Raw genomic sequence first — 23396 nt, 5'->3', positions numbered from 1 at the left:
TATTTTCTTTGTGTCAGAGATATCTACAATATGAACTTTTTAAAATTATTTTAGTGTCTTTTTTTTTCTAGTGTTGCATATACTTTACAGTAAGATCAGTGAGACTTGAAATAGATGAAGTTGAATATACTTATGCATACATTTCCTTTTACACAGTGCAATTATATAAAACGTACACACTATTTTTCTGCCGAGTATTAAGTAAAGCTCTGCACTAGATAAATGATAATACGTGTATCACAGGTATATGATGTACTTACTGCTATTTTTATCAGTAGAATTGGATTAAGTTCAGTTATCAACATTAACACGTGGCTAATTCATATTCATATAGTCTTTTGGACCAATCAGAAAGTTACGTTTGGTCACCACATTTGTACTTCCGGATCCGGAGAGAGGGCAGCACGCTCAACACCAAAAATTGAAAAAGGGAAATGTGCAAGCTGTTCGATTATTTTCGTCTTTCGACTATATTAGTCTGACAGATACGAGTGTGTAAACCATGGGGCTAATTATTTCAAGATTTAGAGTATGTGTAGTATTGTTTTCATTATCTTCTGACTTAAAAGAACTAAAACGCAAATCGTGATTCATTATTTTGACAAGTCAACACTACACTTCTTTCCACGATCGTGTATCACAACTACCTAGTTATTTTCCATTATGCCGATACTTCATTCGTTACAAAAACTTTTTTAAGTGTATATCATTTGACGCGAGAAATCCTGTTTTGATGACATTTTTTTGGTATTTTAGTAGATCTCGTGTAATAAATAAATGTGTTTGTTTATATTCAGAGATATTACTTTGGAACTTACACTTTTAAGTAAATCCAAACTCAACATTCTACAAAAATGTGTATTGTTTGTACTTGTTCTTGATGCACAGATGTTCATTATCAGGGGCATAGCTAGGCTTAAATGATGTGTACTCAAAACAAATCATTAGGATCACAACTACCTCGAAGAGTTGGCATTATGAGAGGGGGTCTGGAGCAGATTACCTTTTTCTGGCACTTCAATTGCTGTTAGAAAAAATATATTTCATGGGAATCAGTAAGGCTCTGACTGAACTAAATGTGATCTTGTCGATACATACAATTTCAATGACATTGAATAACTTAATCACGATAGAAGCTCCAATTATTTTTTTCATCAATCCCTATTTTCACTCATGGATAGCCTGTAGCTGTGAACAACCAGGGTCTTCAATGAACCGCAGCTCTGACAAGGAAAGCCTCAAGACAAAGGAAAACATTGCACACAGGCCCAGCACTATACTATGTACCAGTACTCTACTATCAACCAAAATTTTAATTTCTCCACTCTTTACAGTGGAGTCACTCATGTCCTCCACTGTGACTCCACCAAAGTAAAAACCAGGATAAAATTGCCAAATTTCAATAGTTTTCAGTATTTTTTTCTACCCATTACAGAAATGTTATTAAACTACTAGAACCATAAAATATATCTTGGCATAAAGACAGGAGAAGTTAATTTTATACAATTTTGGAAATGGTGACTCCACTGTGGAGAGTAGAGACATTGTGACTCCACTCAAAATATCTCCACTGTGGAGAGTGGAGAAATTCAAATTTGTGTTGACAGTAGTTTACATGCATGTATTTTAGCGACAGGAAAGAAGACTTTAGTAGAAAAAAAGACTAACAGAGGAACCAGACAATCCTGACTTGGGACAGGTGTAAAAAAATAAATGCAACAGGCAGACAGACATACACCAGCGAAACCAAGAACGTGACTATAAGATCCTAGGAAACAAACATACATCTTTATCTCACAAGTACAAGATCGAAGTCATCACTACAAAAGTTCAATAGTCGTCGTCATGATCTCGTGGATCGTTACGGTGTATCCTTCTGCACCATGAAAACTTATTTGTTCAATGTTCCATAGTTTAACTTTCTCCTTACGTCTGCCCTGGACTTGAATATTTATGAGCAACTCGGCGGAGGTTTTTTTGAAAAGCAGAGAACGCTTACTCTACCAGTGCACCTGGGTGTGATCCCAGTTTTAAGTGCAGCTGCTCATTTACTTTTGTTACTTTGAATGTATTATTTTAGTCACTTTATGTTCTTCGTAGTGTTTGTCTGTTTTCCATGTCTGGCCAGTGTCCCTGGATTTCATTTTGATTTCCACTAGAATATTGGTTCCCTTGATTACTCTTATATATCTACTGTGCATTGGGCAATGATCCATTTGTAACATTTCTCCATCTCATGAATGAATTAATGGAATGGGGTTAAGATACATTTCATTTTTATTAGATCAATCCATACCTGGTAGGTTAATTACATGTATATAATGGTAAACGTTTCCTCATGTTTCTGTCATTACACTGTATTTTTCACTGTCACTCAGACTTATATATGTTAGGATAAGGTGGACAAACACCTTCGTATTCTTGTTTGCTATTTTGAACTTGAAATCCGTAATTCTGGTTTTAATACTGGATGACAGTCAAGGGTCAGAAAATTTTGACAGCCCATGCTAGTCATTTTATCAAACTTCAGCAGACTTTGTGTCATTCTTGCTCAGTTCGAAAAACTTCATAAAAAAAACAAAACAAAAAAAACTTGTTCATGTACATGTAGTTATTTTAAGATAAATATTAGAATTTGTGTTATTTCATCGCATACTCTGTCTTTTATAAAATATCTGAACAAGTTCGGTTTTGACCACATGTGGACATTCCAACATGTAAACAAAATATTGTATCTCTTGGATTTTCTTATCTCATCGGCAAACAGCCGAAAACTTCTGAGTGATGAAAAAGAGTTGATTATTTGTAAAAGAAAATATTGAATACAATTTGTATATTGATTTAAATGGGACGTTGACTTCTGTATTAAAAAGATTCATTCAATGAATAATTGCAAAATACGACTGATTCAAAGTTTCTGCACCATATGTGCTTTCGTTACCTCTGAAAGATCAGCAGGAAAATGATCGATGGACATCTCAATCTTTTTCTTAATAAATCAAGTAATAAATGTATGAAAATTGTCCAAGTCACTTCAATTAATTCGTTTATGCAATGGGGCTGCATGTGTATCGCTAATTCAATTATGCAATCAGCTGATCAGTTACAGGTAAATCACAGTTGCAGGTGGCTGAACATCAGCTAAAATTGACACACACCTATCAATCTATTTCCAATAAACAATTATGAGACAGGTAGACAGGATGTTTATACACTAGTAAAACCACACAGACTGAAATTTATAAGAGTTGACAATTTTTATGTCCGATATTGGATAATGGTCGTCGGACATTTGCAAAATTTGTCGGTCACTGACCGGAATTTTTACCACTTCTGGATCCATGATGACAGTACATATATATGAAAGTATAACAGGAATGGAAATTTTTGGCATAGAAGAAAAAGTATTATTATGTCTTAGAAAGAACAACCCATCCTAGATGAAAAAGTATTTAAAAATCAAAAGGTACTATCTTAGACTGGTATTGAACAGCAAATAACATTCCTTTTATTTTTTGCTAATTTTTCGATGTGTACGCAAGTGGGTTTTTGCGTATATGGAGCTACGCCCCTGATGATACTTGTATTAACAGATATGAGATGCATGATTACTTCTGAATTCTTATTTTGTAGAAAAAGAAGTCAACAATAGAGGTATTGAATGACATTGATAAGGTAATATATGATTATTCAGATTTGGCTAGATCTTCTTTTCTGAATGTTTGAGGTGTTTATGAGTTTCAGTGAGTTGAGGACATATTAGTCCTACAAGGTCCAAAAGAACTAAATTTATATTAATGTGGACTGATATGACCTTACACAGTGTACTTGATCTTTTGCATAACTGAGATCAGATGCCTTTAATATTCATATACTTGAAATTTTTATTTATATGTTCTTTTTTTATAATTGAGTGTCCTTCCATCTATTAGTCCATTTCTCTTTCTATCCTTCCATACGGCATTCAGTGATTAAAAATACTTTATAGGACTTAAATAAAGTTTCATCAAGGTTTGTATATATATAAGTAACCTATTTTTTGTCGTCTATCAAGGAGTTGAATATATAAGGATTGGAATCATTTATCTTTTTTTTGTTTAAGAGTAATTGAGGGAACCAAGGTTATAGCGGTAATCAAAAGAATGTAATCCAAGGACAAAGACCAGGAATGCAAAATAGACTTACACAACAAAGAACATAAAGTAACTAAAATTATGCATACAAAGTAACAAAAGTTATATGACCTCAAACACTCTCAAAGTGGGGAGGGTGGGGAGGACACAACAATCAAATATGTGTATGAACAATGATAACTAATTTATGATTTTAATGTTTTTACATTATGGCAGAAGATAACCAGTCTTCAACAGTTTCGTAGACAGAACCAGGAACGACAGAAGAAATCAATTGGTCGTCTAATTCTTTATTCCATTGTGTTATACATTGGTGCCGCATTCATCTTCTATTTCTACTATTTACCAGACACATGGACCAAGCGATTACTTCATTCATCACCACTCCTTATATTCCCTATATTGTAAGTTTTCATTACTACTCTTTCCCTATATTGTAAGATTTTAAATTACAGTGAACTCCGTCTAAACCAAGCCCTTATAGGACTTTAAAATTGTTTTGGTTTAGACAGGTGTTTGGTTGAACAGGGTTCAAATACATTTAAACTGATGTAAGGAATTTTAAGATGTGTCTGGTTCAGTCAGGTTTTAGATAATTATGGGTTTGGTTTAGACAGGTTTCACTGTCATGCATTTATAATAGGACTTATACAAGTAGCTGGTTTAGACAGGTTTTGGATTATTCATGGTTTTGTTGGGACAGATATTATAATTAATTCATTTTTATGGTCATGCATTTACATCCAAGTTTAGAAGTGAATTACATGTATCAATATTTTTTTACTACTGATTAGATAATTGAAATAGTGAAGCAAAGATAAGGAGAAATGTCCATGAGAGTTGAGAAAACAACCCAATGAGTCACAAGAAAATTAATCCAAGTAGAAGGTACATCTGTACCATCTTACCTTCAACAATGAATAAGAATCATGCTAAATGCAATACTTTTCACAGATGATTAAAAAAGATCTTATTATGTCCCTATAACTTAAAATGGTGATTACTGTCTGTCATATATTAATTAAACTTAACATGAGTTTATGTGAATGATGCACATGTGTGAATATATTTATAATTTTATTTTATTTCAGAATTTGGTTACTGAAAAAATTTCTTCATTGGTACTATGTCAAGAGGATAACAAAAAATGGTAATGCTATAAATATAACCTTCAATTAGTATGAAAGTAAGTCGAAATAATGAAGAAGAGCCAACAAACTTAACAATTAAGTAGAAACCTGTAAGTTTTGCTTGAGAAAGTCATCAAGCTTACAAATTGTACTTCTAAAGTAAATTATGTCAAATCATTTTAAAGGTATATATACATTTATTTAATAATATATACAGTGAAATCTACCTTGGTGACCACCTATATTCAGCAAAAGACTGTGATTAAAATATCCTAATGTAGATCATTTTGTGTAAAATTTATTTGTAAAAATACCACCCATCTAATGTGAGCATGGTTTTGCTCTCCTTTTAAATTTTACTTAAGGAGGTAGACCTAGGGTAAGGGACACAACTCTTACAAATCATTGGAATGTTTGTTTTCAGCATTTCACATCAATTTCATGTAAGCATCAAAGTAACTTGGATTGGTTTCATACTGTTTCAAATGAAAGCTTGATAAGCTTTAGGGAAATTGAATATGATTCAAACATCACTGATTTCAAGAGTTATGTCCCTTACTGTAGTTCTACCCCCTTAAGGCATTATTTATTTCAATTTGTGCATTAATACCTATTTAGCTATTTAAATGTAGTTTAAGTATTTAAAGCGTAATCAAGGGAACCAAGGTTATAGCGGTAATCAAAAGAATGTAATCCAGGGACAAAGACCAGACATGGAAAACAGACATACACAACAAAGAACATAAAGTAACTAAAATCATACATATAAAGTAACAAAAGTAAATGAGCAACTCGGACTCCACTAAAAACTGGGAGCATGGACCAGGTGCACCGGTAGGGTAAGCGTCCTCTGCTTTAAAAAATGGTAAATGAAAACAATGGTATTATGAAATGAATGGCAACATGAAGAATTTAAACATCAAAGGACAGTCCAGCAAAAGTGACTTTTGATCATGGCAACACTTATTAAATGAAAAGAAACACTTTTTATACCCCCTGCTGGACCTTTCAACCCGTCTTCTCAAATCTAAAAATGCTTTTTACCATAAAAAACACGCCAAGTTCATGATTATCATGTATATGGCATTTTCAATTTAGGTATTATGATCCTTTTAACTTCAAAAAGAATGTTCACCAGAACAATGTTCTCTAGTTAGTTATAATAACCCTTTGAATGTAGGAAATGTTGTACTTTGTAGTTGTTAATCAAAACTACTTTAATACAGGGAATTAGTAGTTATGTTCCCCTCACTTTGGTGACATATTGCTTGTGTCCTGTTCGTCACATATTTATAAGCCAGAGTTTTTGATAAGGTGTACATACCCATCCTGGACGCAAGGAAAACTTGCTAGATGTGTCAAGTTAAAACATTGTGCGTCCTCAGGATTGCGTACTCACAATATCAGCTGCATCCTAACATCTGTAATTTATTTAAAAATCATTAAAACTATCCTAAAAATCGTAGAAAAACTGTTTGTTCAACATTTTTTGACAACTGGACAACCAGAAGTTTACAGTTATTTATACATGATGTTATTATACAATTTTTTTAACTGAAAAAAATTAACGAAAAAAAATGTGTTATAAAGTTTTTGATAAAAAGTTGTGACAAATAATTCCAAAATGAGTAAAAATAAATTATATTAAGAAGAACCAGATTTATTTCACTATGAAATCTGTTCGGAACTGGATTTTTGTTACCTGTACATCATTGTACTTTTGTGACATCTTGATTACATAATCAAAATTAGAAATACAGATCATTCCAAATTAATGTTGCAATTTTACTTCACAGTTGGCTATCTTCTTTAGGTCTTCATTTAATTAAGGCAATTATTGTTTGTTTTATGTTGAAACTGAAAAATGGGGTCAGTCTATAATAGATGAAAGATGATTAGTGTTATTTGTTTACACACTCATTATCAGCAATTAAGATTCACTTAAATTAGGTGTTAGTTGTTTATGTTTAACTGTGAATACTGCACAGGAATTAGACCTAGTCACAGTCTAGTTGATAGATTTTTACATAATAATGGTGATTGCACGGCTTGGGGTAAAATTTTGAGATTAAACAGAAGCCAAATTTATTAAAGCTAATGTTTCATGTCTAGTTTTGAATAATTTGAGGAAAGGAAAGTCTTTTGTGGAAACATTTTTTATCTTCCCATTAAAAGGGAAAAAAAATTATATGTAATGGAATATCAGAAATGTCTTTAATAAAGTTTTTTAACTTATAGTTTAATGTTCACATGTACATGTACATATATTAAGATGCAATGTATATTCAATGTGAAAAAAATAGAAGTCATACATGTAAATCAACAATTTATTGGGTCACAAGACCAGAATTCACATGGTCATGAATTGGCTTTGAAGCCACAACTGTACTGTGAGGTGCATGACCAACAATATTTTTGTTTTTTTATTTCCACATTAGCCAATAAAAATTTTGGGGTTCTTTAAAATGACCTGTTATTTCAATGTTGGTACATGTATGAGTTTCAACATGAGTCAACAATGATTACAGTCTATTTTCAAGCGAAAGTTTCAAGACCATTAGCATTATAAATGTAGTTACATGTAGGTACATGTAACTAAATACATGTTATATATGGAGCTATATCATTAAGCCAGCAAACATAACAAGTTTGTTTTCAAATAAAAAAGATGCTGAGTTTACTCAACACAATTTAATATGGATGACATGCATAATTGCAGTGAGATATGGTTTTGTATGATTGTATATACATGTACAATGTATGTAGTACTGATGTACACACTAAAATAATGAATGTAGCACTGGAACTGGTTTTAAACCAGGAAAAAGGGTGGGACCCACTAATTTCATCTGGGACTCACCTTTCCAAAAAGTGATGAGTCCCAATACTCACCATGTAAAATCCTAGTGAGAACCCTGATAAGCCCAACTCCATGAAAGCCACCAAGCTGAATTCCCTTTAAACTTTTTATGTAGTTTTGACATGGTATGTAGTTCTGCATGTTATCAGGATTTTTTTATTTGATTTATTTTGTTGAAGTCTTTAATATCTTTGAAATTTTATGAAATATTCCACTGAAGCAGATTGTAAATGTACCTGTAGTCTTGGTATAGCTTTTAGTGTTTTATGGATTAAAAGATGTCTCTTTGTTACTTACTGAAGCTCAGTTTTGAATAATACCTCTATTGATTTTCCATAGTCTTTTCAACATTTCATGGAAAAGGGGGAGACCAACAATTTTAAGGCAAAAACAAATTCTAATTTTGTCTGTTTGTTTCATTTTTAGATTCAGCACTAAATGAGTTACAAGAAGAAAAGAAAAAGATAGTAAGTGCACTTTATATAATGAAGATATATTTGGTTAATAATTAAAGTAACTATAATTGAAGCAAAAAAAAATATACAAGTTTGATATTTTTCTTGTAAATTAAATCCATATTACTGCTTACTCAAAGCCTCAATCTATTATTATTTGCTTGTCTTTAACACAATTTATACCTTGTATTGAGTCCTTTTGCCCTAATTATCTGGCTGTTCATTTTGTTCTGCTTTGCACCAAGATGTTTCACTTTTTTCTCCAAATAATTTATTTTTGAGGGTTCACCTGATAATATACATTTTTCTTTTAATTTTGTGATTAAAGTTATTTATACCAATGGAGTGCCTACTTAAATCATATTTTTTTTCTTTAGAGAAAATTAAATCGTATTACCAATGAGTTTTTTTCATAAAACAATTGGAAGAACTGATTCTGATTTGAAAGATTGTTAGATATGCTTTTTATTGTTTTCAATTTATAGTCTTATGTCAGCATTTGTCTTTTCCTTTTTTTTTCAGCTTGAAGAGGTGATGGAAAAAGAGACATACAAGAAAGCAAGGGAAATATTACAGAAATATGATCCTGCTAGATTTAAACAATTAGAGGTATTTATACAGTGGTAGATAAAAATCTTGTTTAACATAAGGAACATTGTTTTTTTTTGTCATTTCGAATAATATTATTTTATTAACATCTGTTAAAAAAAAACAGATAGAAAAAAATTGATTGAACTCAAGTTAAATCATAAGTCAAAATTTAAATAATGTACCCCAACTCAACCAGTGGATGGTTTTTTGGAATCACTTTGCCTGTCATTCCATCCATCATAATTTTTTTTCAAAATTAGTTCCCTCTAAAATTTGATGTCTGTCTTTATATAGATTATTATTATTATTATTATTATTATTATTTTGTATAGATTAGGCATAGGTTGTAAGTGATTTTAGCTGCTGTACGCTATCAGATTTCTGTATGATTGGGAGTATATCAAGCATGAAAACTGATGCATCTTTGCTGTCATTCCTGTATTTTTTGCATCAACTATAAAACTTGTTTTTCCATGATCTTTTCATTGGTAAGTTAACATTCTGGTACAAATTTTATTACAGACACCAGGTCCTTTGATAACACCAAAAGTAGAGACAGCAGGATCAGGTATGTCAGTCTCTGTAAGAATCAGGCAGTGAGTGAAACATTATATAATATAACCCATTACTTTTGACTTTGCATTTTGACTATTTGCTGTGTCAGACTCGTGGATCAATGACAAGATTTTCTTATCTTTGTCAATGAGGTAATATGATATTGTTTAAATGAAATGCATTTTAAGGGCACATTACTCTGTCAAAAATATCAATTTTTTCCATTCTAATAATAAAATTTCCAACCATGTGCAAAGATCAAATAGTAAAGACTTCTATGGGGATATTAGTCATTGATTTTTTTCTTAATACATATGTTAGTGATAAGTGAGTAATTGACACCAACACTGTCATGGTAAAGAATAGGTTACCAGATTGTTTTCTGTGAGTCAATTATTACTTTTAAAACAATCTTTTAAGGTTTGTTTTAGAAATATTGGCTTTTTTTCATAAACAATATATATCTGGCATCATTTACATGTGTACTTTCGATTTGAAGTGAAATCCCACTTTTTATCAAATCTGGATTTATCAAAAACAATTTTACTTCTTCATCTGATATTCACCTTTGATTGTGCCAGTCTACACTTCTTTGTTGGCTTGTGAAATCATGTTTGACTTACAGATATGTTTTATTAACTTCCAGCTTTGAGGCAGAGAAATGTTCCGTCCACATCCAAACAGATGCCAGTAATGAGACCAGGTACACCTTACCCAGTGAGACAGCAGACACCTCGCCCTAGGATGGGTACACCAATGGTCACTCCCAGGTTACCTCAGGGAGGAGGTGTTAGACCTAGAGCTTTAGCTACTCCTCAAATGAATGGTAGTTTCGGTAAGAATATTAACACAGGTCTTACGTTATTCACATTAGATATTAAAAGGATTTTTTAGTTAAATTTACCTAGAATGTGGGGTTTGAGGGACAAAACTGTCATTCTTATTTATGTTCCAGACTGGCTTATGTATTAAGACAAGTGGCATTCCTTCTCTCTAGTTTGAGTGGAAAAGCTGTCAAAGGGACAAAAATCAATTTCAGGTTCTACTAAAATATGTTAAATAAGATGAATGGAAATAAATGAAAATGAGTTTTCATACAATAAGCTAATAGCTTACCAAAAATGCTAATTTTCTTAAAAATAGAGAAAAATACTTGAACTTTGTGGTTTTAGTTAACAGAATGTTCAGTTTCTTTTAAAAAGTACAAAGTATTTATGATTTTAACAATAAAAATGATGTCATCAACTAGCTACCACCCCTTCTGTGGTCTCAGCGTTGCATGCTTGCCTTGTCTGCTATGTTTAGAGATAAATGAAAAGAATATAAAAGAGCCTCTCTATAATTTATTTGATCAATGATTCTATTCTTGTAGAGCAAGCTCGAGGTCCACCTTTACCAAGACCTGTATTACCAAGAGATAGATCAACCATGGACAAGATATTAGAATATCTAGTTGGAGATGGACCACAAAACAGATATGCTTTAATTTGTAAATTCTGCCATTCTCACAATGGAATGGCCTTGAAAGAAGAATTTGAGTATGTTAGTAAGTACCACTTTATTATTTACATGAATGTGTACCGTATTTTCCAGATGTATAAGTTGATGTGGAGTATAAGTCAAATTGCCCAATTTTGACAAAAATTGACGAAAAAAACATAGATAAGTCGAATTTGGCAGATAAGTCGAAGTTCAAGGGTCAGATGTGTGTATTTATATCGTACATGTCAGCGGAGATCCGAGTTGACTGGTTTGTTTTCAACAGCATATTATTCCAGCGATGTTACTAAGTATAAGATTTCTGAATTAAATAAATATCTGTGTTTTTGTTAAAGTGTACTTTGTCTGCAAGTTTAATTATTTTTATTGAATGGCATGTCAATGGCTCTGAAGCCATGTACAAAATTGTATACATGTCAAATGTGGGCTGCCATGTGTGAAATATGCGGGAAGTTTGTTTGATGAATTGGTCGTAATAACTAGCGGTAATTAGTTAACAATATTATGTGGTATTACAAAATACAATAAAAAATAATTGTTACCTGCAAATTTGGTTGCAATTAGCCATTTAGTTAACACTTTACAGTGACTTTCCTACAACCATGACACTCTTTTGTTACTAATCTGCTGAAAAATACAAAGGATTGACAAAGCTATTGGGACATTTAAACTGACCAGTTGCTATTGATGAATAATCCCGTATGAATCTTTGTATAGCTAGCTCCTAGTTATTTAAATCTGAAGCAGCTACTTGGGCTATTCTATTTATCATTGGTGAGGGGAGTTCAAATTTAATAAATTAAATTTTGTATTGTATTTTGTTGACAAGGTTGAAAACCATAGTATATAGAAGTATTTATTTTATCTTAACTACATTGCACAGAAGTCTTATATATTATTATAAAAATGAGAACTCAATTAATATTTATTCCCTCCTTCATAAAACTGGAATAGGCCTACCAAGGTGCCCTTTTATGGAAAGTATGTGATTCATACTATAGTTAAGGAACAAGTGTTACACAAAATGCAAACAGTTTGAGGTTCACGTGAATTACAATTCTTGAAATAGTGCTATGAGTTTATTTTATTCAATTTTGAGTATGAGTAAGCTTAAAAGTGAATTAAGTGCTTTATTAATTGTGAAGGATTTCCATTGGAATTATGATGTTCCGGATTAACTGCACTGGTTTTCATAGTTTAGGATTAAGTATCATGTTAATAATAATTTTCATTTGTGTTATAGTTTGGGATTTAGTAAATTGAATTTGATTGAAATTATAATTTGGGATTATAAGTGCAATGATTTCAATGAAATTTGAATGAGATTTGGAATAACTGTTATTTACATTGAAACTTCTTTGGATTGAGTGCAGTTCATAGAATTTATAGCTTTGGATTTAAATGCTGTTTTCCTTGAAACTTTAGTGGATTATTAAAGTGCAATGATTTTCGTTACCGTAGTTTTGTACATTTTTTTTATTTCTGAATTAAAGTTTTGATTAATTGTTTTTTTTCTCATTGGAAGTACAGCTAGGGATTATGTGAAATGATATACATGTAACTGGAATTATATGGAGAATATTTTTTAATTTTATTTTCATTGTAATTGTTGTTCTGGATTAAGTGTTATGATTTACAGCTCCAATTTGAGTGTTTTATGTGAAAATTGATTCTACTGGAATTATACTTATGGCTGAAGTGCATTAAGTTTCATCAGAACTATATATACTTTTTGTACATGTATATTTTAAATAATATGAAAACATGTGCAAGAAATTTATAAGAATCCAAACTATTGTTAAAGTAGATACTTTGAAGGAGTATATTTCAATGCATATATTTAAAAAACTGTTCAATGGATTCAGCTTTGAGATGGGACAATTCAAAATAATAGTAGCATAACTGTAACTTCAAGTTATTGTTCGTTCCATGAAAGTGTTACCATTTTACTTACCATTACATATTTGCTATCCACTTTTTGGGACCTGTGGGTTTAAACTTTTTTTCTTTGAAAAATATAAACAATGTTCGCAACCAATAATTTTCCACATTAGTACTTTTCCTGTGTTAAGCAAGTACAAAAAAATACCAATTATGTAAAAAAAACCATTAAATTCCCTCAAAACACATTGTGTGTAATATTCACAGGCTGAGAATATTCTGTATGATGTAACTGATAACTCCAAAACGCTCGATAATGTTTTCCAAGTTAAAAATAAAAAGAGTTTTGTAAATGTATCTTCTAGAGTTTATTTATATATTTTAACGGTTTCAGAGTTTTTTATTAACATCATTGTATTCATTCATAAAGGATAGCAGCAATGATCAATAATATTCGAATTCGATTGCCGGTTTGACTGTTTGAGTGACAGCTTTCGTTGATTGCAGTTTACCAAAAATTTTGAATTAAAGCAATCAAAAACAAATCTAATGAAATGCATTGTTGATGAACATTATTCTTGAAAAATCCTTAGGTCGAAGCAGACAATAAGTGGAGGCTGACACTTAGCTGAAAAAAAAAATATTGACTTATAGTCTGGAAAATACGGTAGTTATTTTAAGACTGAGAATACACCTTGTGTATCTGTTTTATTTAAGAACATTTCTGTTATACACCCACTCCAAAGTAAGGGAAATTTCTTTATTTACCCTTGTCTGTCTGTCTGTCACCCTTTTTTTTGTTACAGTATTCTGTGCAACTAGTTGTCACAGTCACTTGATATTTCGACACATTTTTTTATAAATGAGTCTCATAATGGGATATGATTTTGGATTCTGCTGACATCAACTTCCTGTCTGACAATTTTATTTACATTTTGACCATACGGTATTAATATATTTAAATAGGTGTTTCATACAACGCCTCATATATTGTTCACTGTATACTCGTAACACTTTATTATTCCCTTGTTACTATTTATATGAGATGTGCAAATTATTATTTTCTTTTTTTCCCATAATGATGACAAAGCAAGTTTCTATTTGTTTTTTAATACTAATTACTTTTGGAGATCTTAAACAACATTCTAGTTCGGTTTTTTTTTTTTTTTTTGGCACTTTTTGATATTGGTTTTTTTTTTTTTTTTGGTCACTTTTTGATATTTCTGGACCTATATGAATTGTATTATATCTCAGTTATTAAATACCATTCTTTGTAAGAATAAGGCAATGGGTAGCACATCATTTTTCCCAATTTAGTCATTTTTGCCTGAAATATATCCAATACATACAGAAAACTGCTGAAAAGCTATATAAATTTTTCTTGAAGCATCTGTGATATAGATTTTTTTATTACTGATATGTGGAAAGAGTGTGGGAAAATTTGCCTTCCATTTTTTCATATTGAATTTCAACTAAACTTGATGAATTACTATCTTGAGAAGGCAAACTTTACAATCACTTTCTGGGGGTTATGAGGTAAAAACACTTGGAAAATGCATTAAAATCTTTGTGTTTCTTTTCTTTATGTGCCACTCGTGATACTCATTTTGCCAGATTCTTAGACAATACTTAAGTAGCAGGCTCTATAAAAATCAGACAGGTTATTCATGCATATCAAAACCCACCGAATTTAGTTAAATTTCTTGATTAGAACTTATTTATATTTTTTATAGACTTATATAGACTGTACATGAAATAGCGCTTTGCAAGAGTTATCGTTTTTAATTTGGTATGATTTGGTTGATTTAAGTGGGAGGTTGAAGTGTAGTTTTTTCAAAAGTACAAATCTAAATACAGAAAGGATTATTTTCACATAAAAATATAGCATATGTAGACCAAAAAAAATCATTTGTTCTGTGGGTTTTTCTACACCATGAATCACACACCTTACCATAGGCAGTGTCTGAATTTTTTATGGACTGGTACTTAAATTTAAAAAAACTGGCTTTTTTCTAGGTTTCAGATGCTGTTACTGTTATCAAATGAACATGGCAAAGAAACAGAGGCCATTTGCACCGAAGCTTGAAATTCCTCCAGCTACCAAAAAACAAGAAAAACCAGGTAATGTTTGGATGCAGATAATGTACCAAGTTACATGTAATATGTGTCCAGACAAAATGTACATGTAATTTTTTCATTGCAAATAGTGGTGGTTAGAATTAAATTTTAATATCACTTTATCTAAACTCATCAAAATAGTAAGTCATACTCCCCTACACAGATGGTTTTCTTTTCAATAAGAAAATATTTAGTATTGTAATACAATTAATTGAATTTGTTTTCAAACATCCTGAGGTTATGCTAACCCAACTGCACTTGTCCTGTTGCAGAAGTATGTTGGTGTGAAAAGAAACCCAAACTTCATTCATTTTTTCTGAAGTTAGAATGCCTGTGTGTAAATTGTGACTTTAACCAAATATGGTTATGTGAAGAAGTACCTGTGCGTTCTTCCTCAAGGCTTGCTTGTGTTGACATGTTCTACAATAACTTAAATCACATTAAGAGATTTTAATTATTTCTTGTCACATTGTCTGTCTGTATATGAAGAAGTACTCTTGTTTTTCTTTTCCTTTTTTTTCGAATTTTTTTATGCCAGCACTCCACAGTTTAGTTTAGTTTCGCACTTTTAGCTAGGGGTGAAAAATTACATAAATGGAAACCGATGGTTGCTATAGTGTTTAAAAATGAAGAATCTATTGTTTATAAAACATTTTCTGAAAAGGGAACTTTTAAAAGTATTTTGCAATGTTTTATATATTTTCAGTGTTAAAGGGGCTTTTTTTTCAATGACAATTTGACTTCATTGTGAAATTAAAAGTAAGTCAATTGTTTACAATGCTAAATTTATTAAGTGGATTACAAAGTGAACTAGCTCAAAATCTAACCAGCGATGCCCATATAAGGAAGGGTTTTCTAAGGAAAAAGTTTGGACAGTTTCAGGGGATGAAATAAAAATTTAAGATATTTTGCTGGAAATTTGATATTTTTAAACCTGATTTTATGAACTTTTTTGCTAATTTTTGCATATTTTTGCATGGTTTCTATGGTAACCCTATTTGCTGTGGGTAATGTTTTTCCAGAAAATTTTTACTGCATCTTGAAGGTCTTGGATTGAGCTATTTCTAGATATATAGATTTACAGGTGATTGACAATTTTTTAAAGTGATTAATGTTACAAAGCATCAGATTAAAAGACCAAAATTAGGCAGTTCTGTAATACTGTGGAGTGCTGGCTATGTTATGGGGGTCGTTAAAAAAAGGGGGACTGACATGAAATAATTCAATTATTTCAGGGATAATAGAAGAAGGCAGCAATAGTGAAGAGGGCGATGATGAAGATGAAAGTGATGAGGAAGGAGAAAATCAAAGTGATGAAGATAAGAGTAACAACACAGCACCAAATAACAGCAGAGATAGTGGTATCTCCACAGTAGATACTGACAAAGGGAGGCAACTAAATAAGGAGGGGAGACAATCCGAATCTGATTCTCTTCCTCCAGTCAATGGTGTCCATACAGATGAAGAAACTGAACAAGAAAAAAGAACCAGTTGATGATATTTGTGCTCTGTGCCTCGTCTAATTCATTTGAGGGCTAGTCTAAAGTTTGCAGCAATCCTGTGAAGTGCTTATTACTGAATGATCTGTATTATTATTTTTACATGTATAAAAATTGACCAGCTCTGCGTATCCATGAGGATGTTTCCATGTGATTTGGCCATGGGAGAGCTGGAATGATAATCATAGTTGACGGTGAATGATTCGATATTTATTTTTAATGATTATTATATCAGAATATAAGATGAAATGTGTTCCAATTGATATTTATTAAAGTTTATCCAAAAAAAAAAAATAATACGTATGCAGTAATATTTTTAAAATGAATCAAACTTGTATTGTCATAAATATGTAGTTTATTTAAGAATTTTATTGCATGCATTTTTGTATGGTGCAATTACGTAAAAAATAAAAAGAAAAAGTTTCAATATTCATGTATGTCACCGCTGTACAGATTCCAAGATATTCCCAGAACTGTAATATTACACCAAGTTTATTATATTTTGACACCACATGGAAACATTGTTATGAAAATAATTTTACATTTGTTACATATGATATTACGGGAACAAATTTTATTACTCAGGTCTTGTATAAGAGACCCCATCACATCTACCCATACCAGGAAATAATCAGTTGTTACTAAATTGCCTGGCCAAAATTATCTTGCCATTGTAAAAGCTTTTTTTTTAAAGCATTTGTGACAAAACTGAAATTTTTTCTTTATGTTTGGTAGCTTTTTCTTTAATTATAAATTTGGCTCTTAGCTTTGCACTTTGCCTTAAGTAAGAAGAAAAAATGTCCTTTTCTTTATTATTCATAAGTTTTCATAGTTTCATTGCCAATTTATGCAATACAGGTAACTGTCAATTTTTTACACCAACCTGTACTCTACCTGACCATTTTTTTATACATGTATTGAAAACTCTTATTGTGTATTGTAGTAATGCAAATGTAATTGTTATACTTAATCTGTGATATATTATTCTTTGTTCAGGGTTTGACCTTTAAATCCAATGTAATTTTTGTGAGTGTCACAAATGCTGAAATGTGGCATTGATAAGAAGTCTTGACATTAAAAAATGTATGTAATAAGGGAGGTAACTAGATATTATGAAGAAGATTTCTGTTGTCTTTTCTTGCTGTGCTTTGTTCTTCAAGTATTTATTTTTCCTTGGTTTGCTTGTGCTTTCAAAACTTAGTTTTAGGGTAATGTTTGAATTTTTAGATTCATCCTGTTTTTTGTCTTTTTTGTCACATTGTAAAATGTAATTCATTCAGACCAGATTTTCTATCGCTTTTTTCAAAGTTTGTTTTTTCCTTCTTGATTGTTTTACTATAAATTTAATTCAATGTAATCTGATTTGGCCCATGTCTGCTTTGTTTGCCACATGCAACCAGGTATGTTTGTGAAACAAAAAGGTTTATTCATATAGAACACATTGATTTCATCTTCATTTAAAAAAGCTTTTGTAAACCCATAAAATGGGACCAGCCTGCTTTGATTTTACATAGAAACACACGCATACAATTTTTTGTCTTTGCTAAAATTTATACATACAGTGAAACTTGTCTGAACGGAACCTAGTCTAAACTAGACATCTTCCGAAGTCTCAGTTTGTCAATGCCAATGGTTTTTAAGTACTTCTCTGTCTAAGAATCAGGCAAAATGTGTATAAGGTGTGGCACATGAAGGAAAGAAACACAGATTTTATTGCATTAACCAAGTATTTATACCTGATAACCTCCAAAAATAATCATCAAAGTGTTTGTGAAATTTGCCTTTTCAAAATATTGATAGGTAAGGGAAAATTTTCGCGCATTTTTTTCCTTATATAAACCGTCAAAATATATCTATGTCACAGATGCTTTAGTATAAATTCAAATAACTTTTCAGTTTGTATTGCATACATTTGAGGAAAAAAGACTAAATTGAAAAATATGATGTGCCACCCATTGCCTGATTCTTACAAAGAATGGTACTTAAATCTTTGTTAATTGAATATCTGCCTTATTGGAAGAAAATGTATAGTCTGAAAAGGTTTCGGTTTAAATAGGTTTCACTGTACTGATTTAATGTGAATTATTATCTTATTCAATGATTAACTATATTTAAGGTATGCTGAGTGACATAAGTGCAAGGAAAGTTTGAGATACATGTACAGGTGAGACTGTTTTGTTAATGTTTCTTCAGATTTGTAATTTATTGACAGTGATGTGTGATGGAAAACTTAGTGCATTGAGAGAACTACAGCGGTTTATTTATTTTATGTTAGATGTTTTGATTTTACTGATGAAATGTACCCAGAAGAAGTAATGTTTTAAAGCCATGACAAAATATTTGTTGGTGCTATATTGTTTTGAAAAAAAATGCTATTTTTTTTGCAATTTATTATGCACTCTTAGAATGTGAGAAGTGAGCTTCAAAATCTAACACAGAAAAAACAGTGTAGTGTATAAATTAAGGAGATATATGATGTGAACTATTGAGAAGGCATGGTACATGTATGATGTCTTGTTATATATTTATTCTTCATTGAAGTTCTTTTGTTTGTCTGTATCAATTTGCCTAGCTTGGCTAAGTTATCCTTTGCTGTTATAAACATTGGTGAATTATTTGAAAGACAAAAAACTCCAATAATTCGCATTTGCAATAACTGGTGTGATTTTAGTCTCAGGCATTGTTGCAGCCAAACTTTACAATATTCTTTCATGAAATACTAGTACTGTAAATCACCTTTTGTTTTCTTTTTTAAAACATCACTGTCCACGTTATACAGTGAAGCCTGTCTTTAAGTGATATTCCAATGGAGAGCAATATCATGGTCACATATGACAGGTGGTCTTTATATGCAGGTTAATTTTGCACAGAATGCACTACATAGGATATTGTAATCATAATCATTTTAGACTGGTTACTGCCAAATACAGGTGGTCATTAAGACAGGTTATTGCCAAAAACAGGTGTCATTAAGACAGGTTATTACCAAATACAGGTGTCATTAAAACAGGTTATTGCTGAATGCAGGTGGTAATTAAAACAGGTTTTACTGTAGTCAAGGTCGTCATCACACATTTAAGAATATTGGGGAAAAAATCATAAAGTATCATTTGAAATACGTTTGTTTACAGTCCATTTTATTTAATGTCAAAGTATGTTCAGGGATATTCATGCACCATTGATCAAGTTTAGGTGTCAAATATTGTGTTCCCAGCATGATAACCAAAAGAAACAGAAACTCCAACTAATGCATACATTACCTTTAATTTGACTGCATTAAACTGAGGGAAAAACATTTTTTTCTCTTTATTAATAGCCAATAATGGGAATATGGAAAATCATTTTGTTTGAAATACTTTTTTCTAGTTATGTTTGATATTTATATCTGCTAATGGCAAGTTAAAAATGTCTGGTTTCAATTTTAATATATATCTGTGTAGGCTACTGAGTAATTTAATTTTATCTCTTGGTAGTAATCTGCCCATTGTACTAGTGAGTCTCCAACATGCCCAAGCTATCCAAACACATCGTGGGTAGGCACAATGTACATGTATGTGTAATAAAATTTAAATGTTAAGGTCTACAGGCACAGCTATTCAATCATGAAAGACAGCATATGAAAGGACAAAGAGGTATTGAAGTAGGACATGATATAATGTTGGGCAGATTTCTGCATAGAAATCTATTTAAATACTTAGTACCCAACCTAGATTAGTATTAATATCATAACCAGTCATTTTCTACTGGGCTTAAATGTTTACCACTTGAATAAAATTTTCTGGTTCTTAAATGTGCTTTATAAGATCTGTGCAATGTAATGGATGTACAAGTATGCTTATTATATCTTTTTAATCCCATGAAATGGAATTTTTTTTATAATTACATGTAATTTTAAGTATAATTTTGATTGAATTTTCCTACCTGCCAACAAAGTTGGGGGAATAATTTTGATTGAATTTTCCTACCTGCCAACGAAGTTGGGGGAAAGTATTTTTCAGTCTGGTTTCTAGTCCATTAAAACTTGCATAGTAGCTCTAAGAAAATATGTTTATATATGTCTTGCAATATAAGATGCTAAAATATTCTCTTATCTGGAAATTTAACCATCTCTTGACATATGGAAAAATTGATAATCCAGTGATTTTTGTAGGGTATTGATTGTGGAAAATTCATTGTGGTTTTGTTGAAATATTGGTACATCATTGTTTAAAGTGTGTTCAAAATCCGACAGCCTCTGAAGTTCGTTTATACCGTTTTCAATGCATTTTGAATTTGTATAATCGACCACCTGCCTAACTTAACAAAGCTTCAGTCTTGAAGGGGTTTAGTTTGCATAGTTTTCACTGTAGCTAAAGCAATATCATCTGAGTGTGTTTACCTCTAGACCACAATCTTTGTTTTGTTATAAAAATATCAACAATTTATTGAATGTATATGTGTACAATGAGTTGGATAAAACGTGTTAAACAATTAAATTTTTTGTACTAAATTTGAGTCAATTTTTTGTCTGTACACCTTATCAGGTGTTATTCAATATATACGAGTTGAGATATTTTTGCTTTAGTCCTATATCATATTTTAAACTTATAATAATACTTGAAAGTTGAAAAAAGCCAGTCATTAAAGTTAGAAATGTGAAAAAATAAATCGTTTGTATTGTATAAAATAGATATTCTTCTAAAAGTACAGTTATATACCGGTATGAATTGTTTATTTACATGTACATTTCATTTATTTACATGTGTACTCATTCCAATGTTGTTTGTGTGCTTGAAAAAAAATTGTTGACTAAAAATTCCTTTAATTTCAAATGCCTTGTTATTTCTTTGCCGTTTTACATCTGTTTAATGAACAGCCTATAATCTAAGTCAGCATCAGAATAACCTGGTTGATTAAAAAAGACTTTCAAGACCCTCTTTAATAGCAAAATACAAATTACATCTCCAGCAAAATATTTTTTCAAGGGTATATAGGAATGAGTGTGTCTGTCCACATATCTTGTGAGTGCTATCAACTCCATGGTACGAGATTTGATTTGAAGGATACTAGTAGTCATCATATGTAGATTTTCAAGAGAAAGATTATTTAGACGCATGCAAAGGGAAGAGCCATCCATGATAAAACCTTTAAAGTGCAACCCTGTAAACAACTCAATGCATTTTGATGTGCTTTTATAGGAAGTCTTTTCATCACATGTCGTCCCAAAGAAGGAAGATAACTCTTTGATGCCTTCAACGACAGTTAATCTAATTTGAAGGTAGTACGTGTCAAATCCTGAAGCACCAGTATAAATTGTCCAATGGATTTCAAAAAAATTTATAAAAACGTTAGACATCATATGTAAACAAGCATAAAGGAAAATGTTGTTCTACACCTACATAGGGAGTTTTTAAAACTATAGGGTAATCTGGTTAGTGACACCCTATGTAAATCAATCAATGCTTCAACATGTAACTTGTAGAAAAATTTTAAAATGTTCAATGCTTATCTTTTTTCCCTAGAACAACTGCCCTCTGAAGGTTACATAAACATTTCAACTTCATATTCATTTGGACTTCATTTTAAAATGATTATAAAAATAATGGAACCGAATTAGCTCATTAAGTGATACTTGCAACTTGTAGAACCTGTATTTTTGTAAAAAATAGGATAAAAATAATCTTCCTTTTAACATGCATTTCTATTGACATATGATTCCTAACCTTCACCTAAATTTTCACAGAAATCCAAAGAATTAAAGAGGAGTTGCACTTACTATACATAGGTAGGTATTAAAATGGACCAACTGATCCACATACACATGTGAAATTTGTAGACCTATATGATGTAAAAAAAAATTAGGCATGACTTCTGACCTTTAATTGGATCTTCCGCAAGTGGATAATATTGGAAAAAGGCCAAATAATACCATGCATATACTTTTCACAATATATTTAATTGAATATATCAGTATGGACCGGGTAACTGCAACACACTAAAACTCTTCATTCATAACGGTATCATGCATAATAAACAGGATTCCATAAAAATATGGTTGCTAGAAATAAACTAGAGGCTCAAGAGAGCCTGAATCGCTCACCTGGTTAATCATTTGCTTATTTGAAAAACTTGAGGAATGAGACAGGCTAAGTTAAAATCAACTAAATTGTCAAATGCAGGAAATGCGTTTCATAGCATTTTCATGACCTGAACAAGAATTTTGTTAAAGGCAACAATTTTTTAATTTTTTTCAAAAACCTGTCTCGTGACCCCTAAGTTCCATTTTTAGTATAGGCAGCCATATCTATTCACAGATTAAAAATCACAAGTCATTTTGAGCACAATACACTAAAGAACTATTTTCATGCAATGATCCTAAATGGTTTTAGAAGATTTTCAAAGTTGTAAATGTGAAAAAAAAAAACACAACCAAAAAAAAACTATTTCTGGGGTCATAACTCCTACATTAGTCAATGAATGGTTTTGAAAATTTTGGCATAGGTCCTTCTCATGATGCTTAACAATTTTACCAATGCCAGAAATTTGCTAAAGGCAATGGTTTTTGAGTTATTTGCAAAAAAAAACTGCCATCTGACCTCTATGTTCTATTTTTAGTAACTGCAGCCATGTTTTTTCATGAATCAACAATCCCAACAGTCATTTTGAGTGGGATACCCTAAGGAACATGTATGCCA

The 23396-nt window shown here is 31.2% G+C and overlaps 1 protein-coding gene across 1 annotated transcript; it reads left to right on the top strand.

The window, feature by feature from the left end:
• The first annotated feature begins 370 nt into the window (after positions 1–370).
• On the top strand, positions 371–19053 carry LOC148612250 (endoplasmic reticulum junction formation protein lunapark-B-like). The gene is made up of 11 exons (XM_088593509.1): positions 371–529; positions 3634–3675; positions 4350–4537; positions 5225–5283; positions 8550–8590; positions 9101–9187; positions 9692–9737; positions 10371–10559; positions 11097–11270; positions 15122–15226; positions 16459–19053. The coding sequence occupies exons 1-11, from the start codon at positions 503–505 to the stop codon at positions 16716–16718; spliced, it is 1218 nt and encodes a 405-aa protein (XP_088449635.1). The 5' UTR covers positions 371–502; the 3' UTR covers positions 16719–19053.
• Positions 19054–23396: the final 4343 nt, after the last annotated feature.

Source organism: Perna viridis, chromosome 7 (genome assembly GCF_037379345.1).
Source record: "Perna viridis isolate PV_CMFRI_1.1 ecotype Kerala chromosome 7, ASM3737934v1, whole genome shotgun sequence".
In the NCBI taxonomy this organism is placed as follows: domain Eukaryota; kingdom Metazoa; phylum Mollusca; class Bivalvia; order Mytilida; family Mytilidae; genus Perna; species Perna viridis.
The sequence above is the reverse complement of the archived record's forward strand: the minus strand, read 5'-3'. Positions and strand labels throughout refer to the sequence as shown.

Bases quoted from the DNA above. Each gene is read 5' to 3' on its own strand.
- LOC148612250 (XM_088593509.1), top strand. From the start codon at position 503: ATGGGGCTAATTATTTCAAGATTTAGA. The intron at 3,676-4,349 runs GTAATATATGAT...ACATTATGGCAG, and splicing joins TATTGAATGACATTGATAAG to AAGATAACCAGTCTTCAACA. The intron at 11,271-15,121 runs GTAAGTACCACT...GCTTTTTTCTAG, and splicing joins AGAAGAATTTGAGTATGTTA to GTTTCAGATGCTGTTACTGT.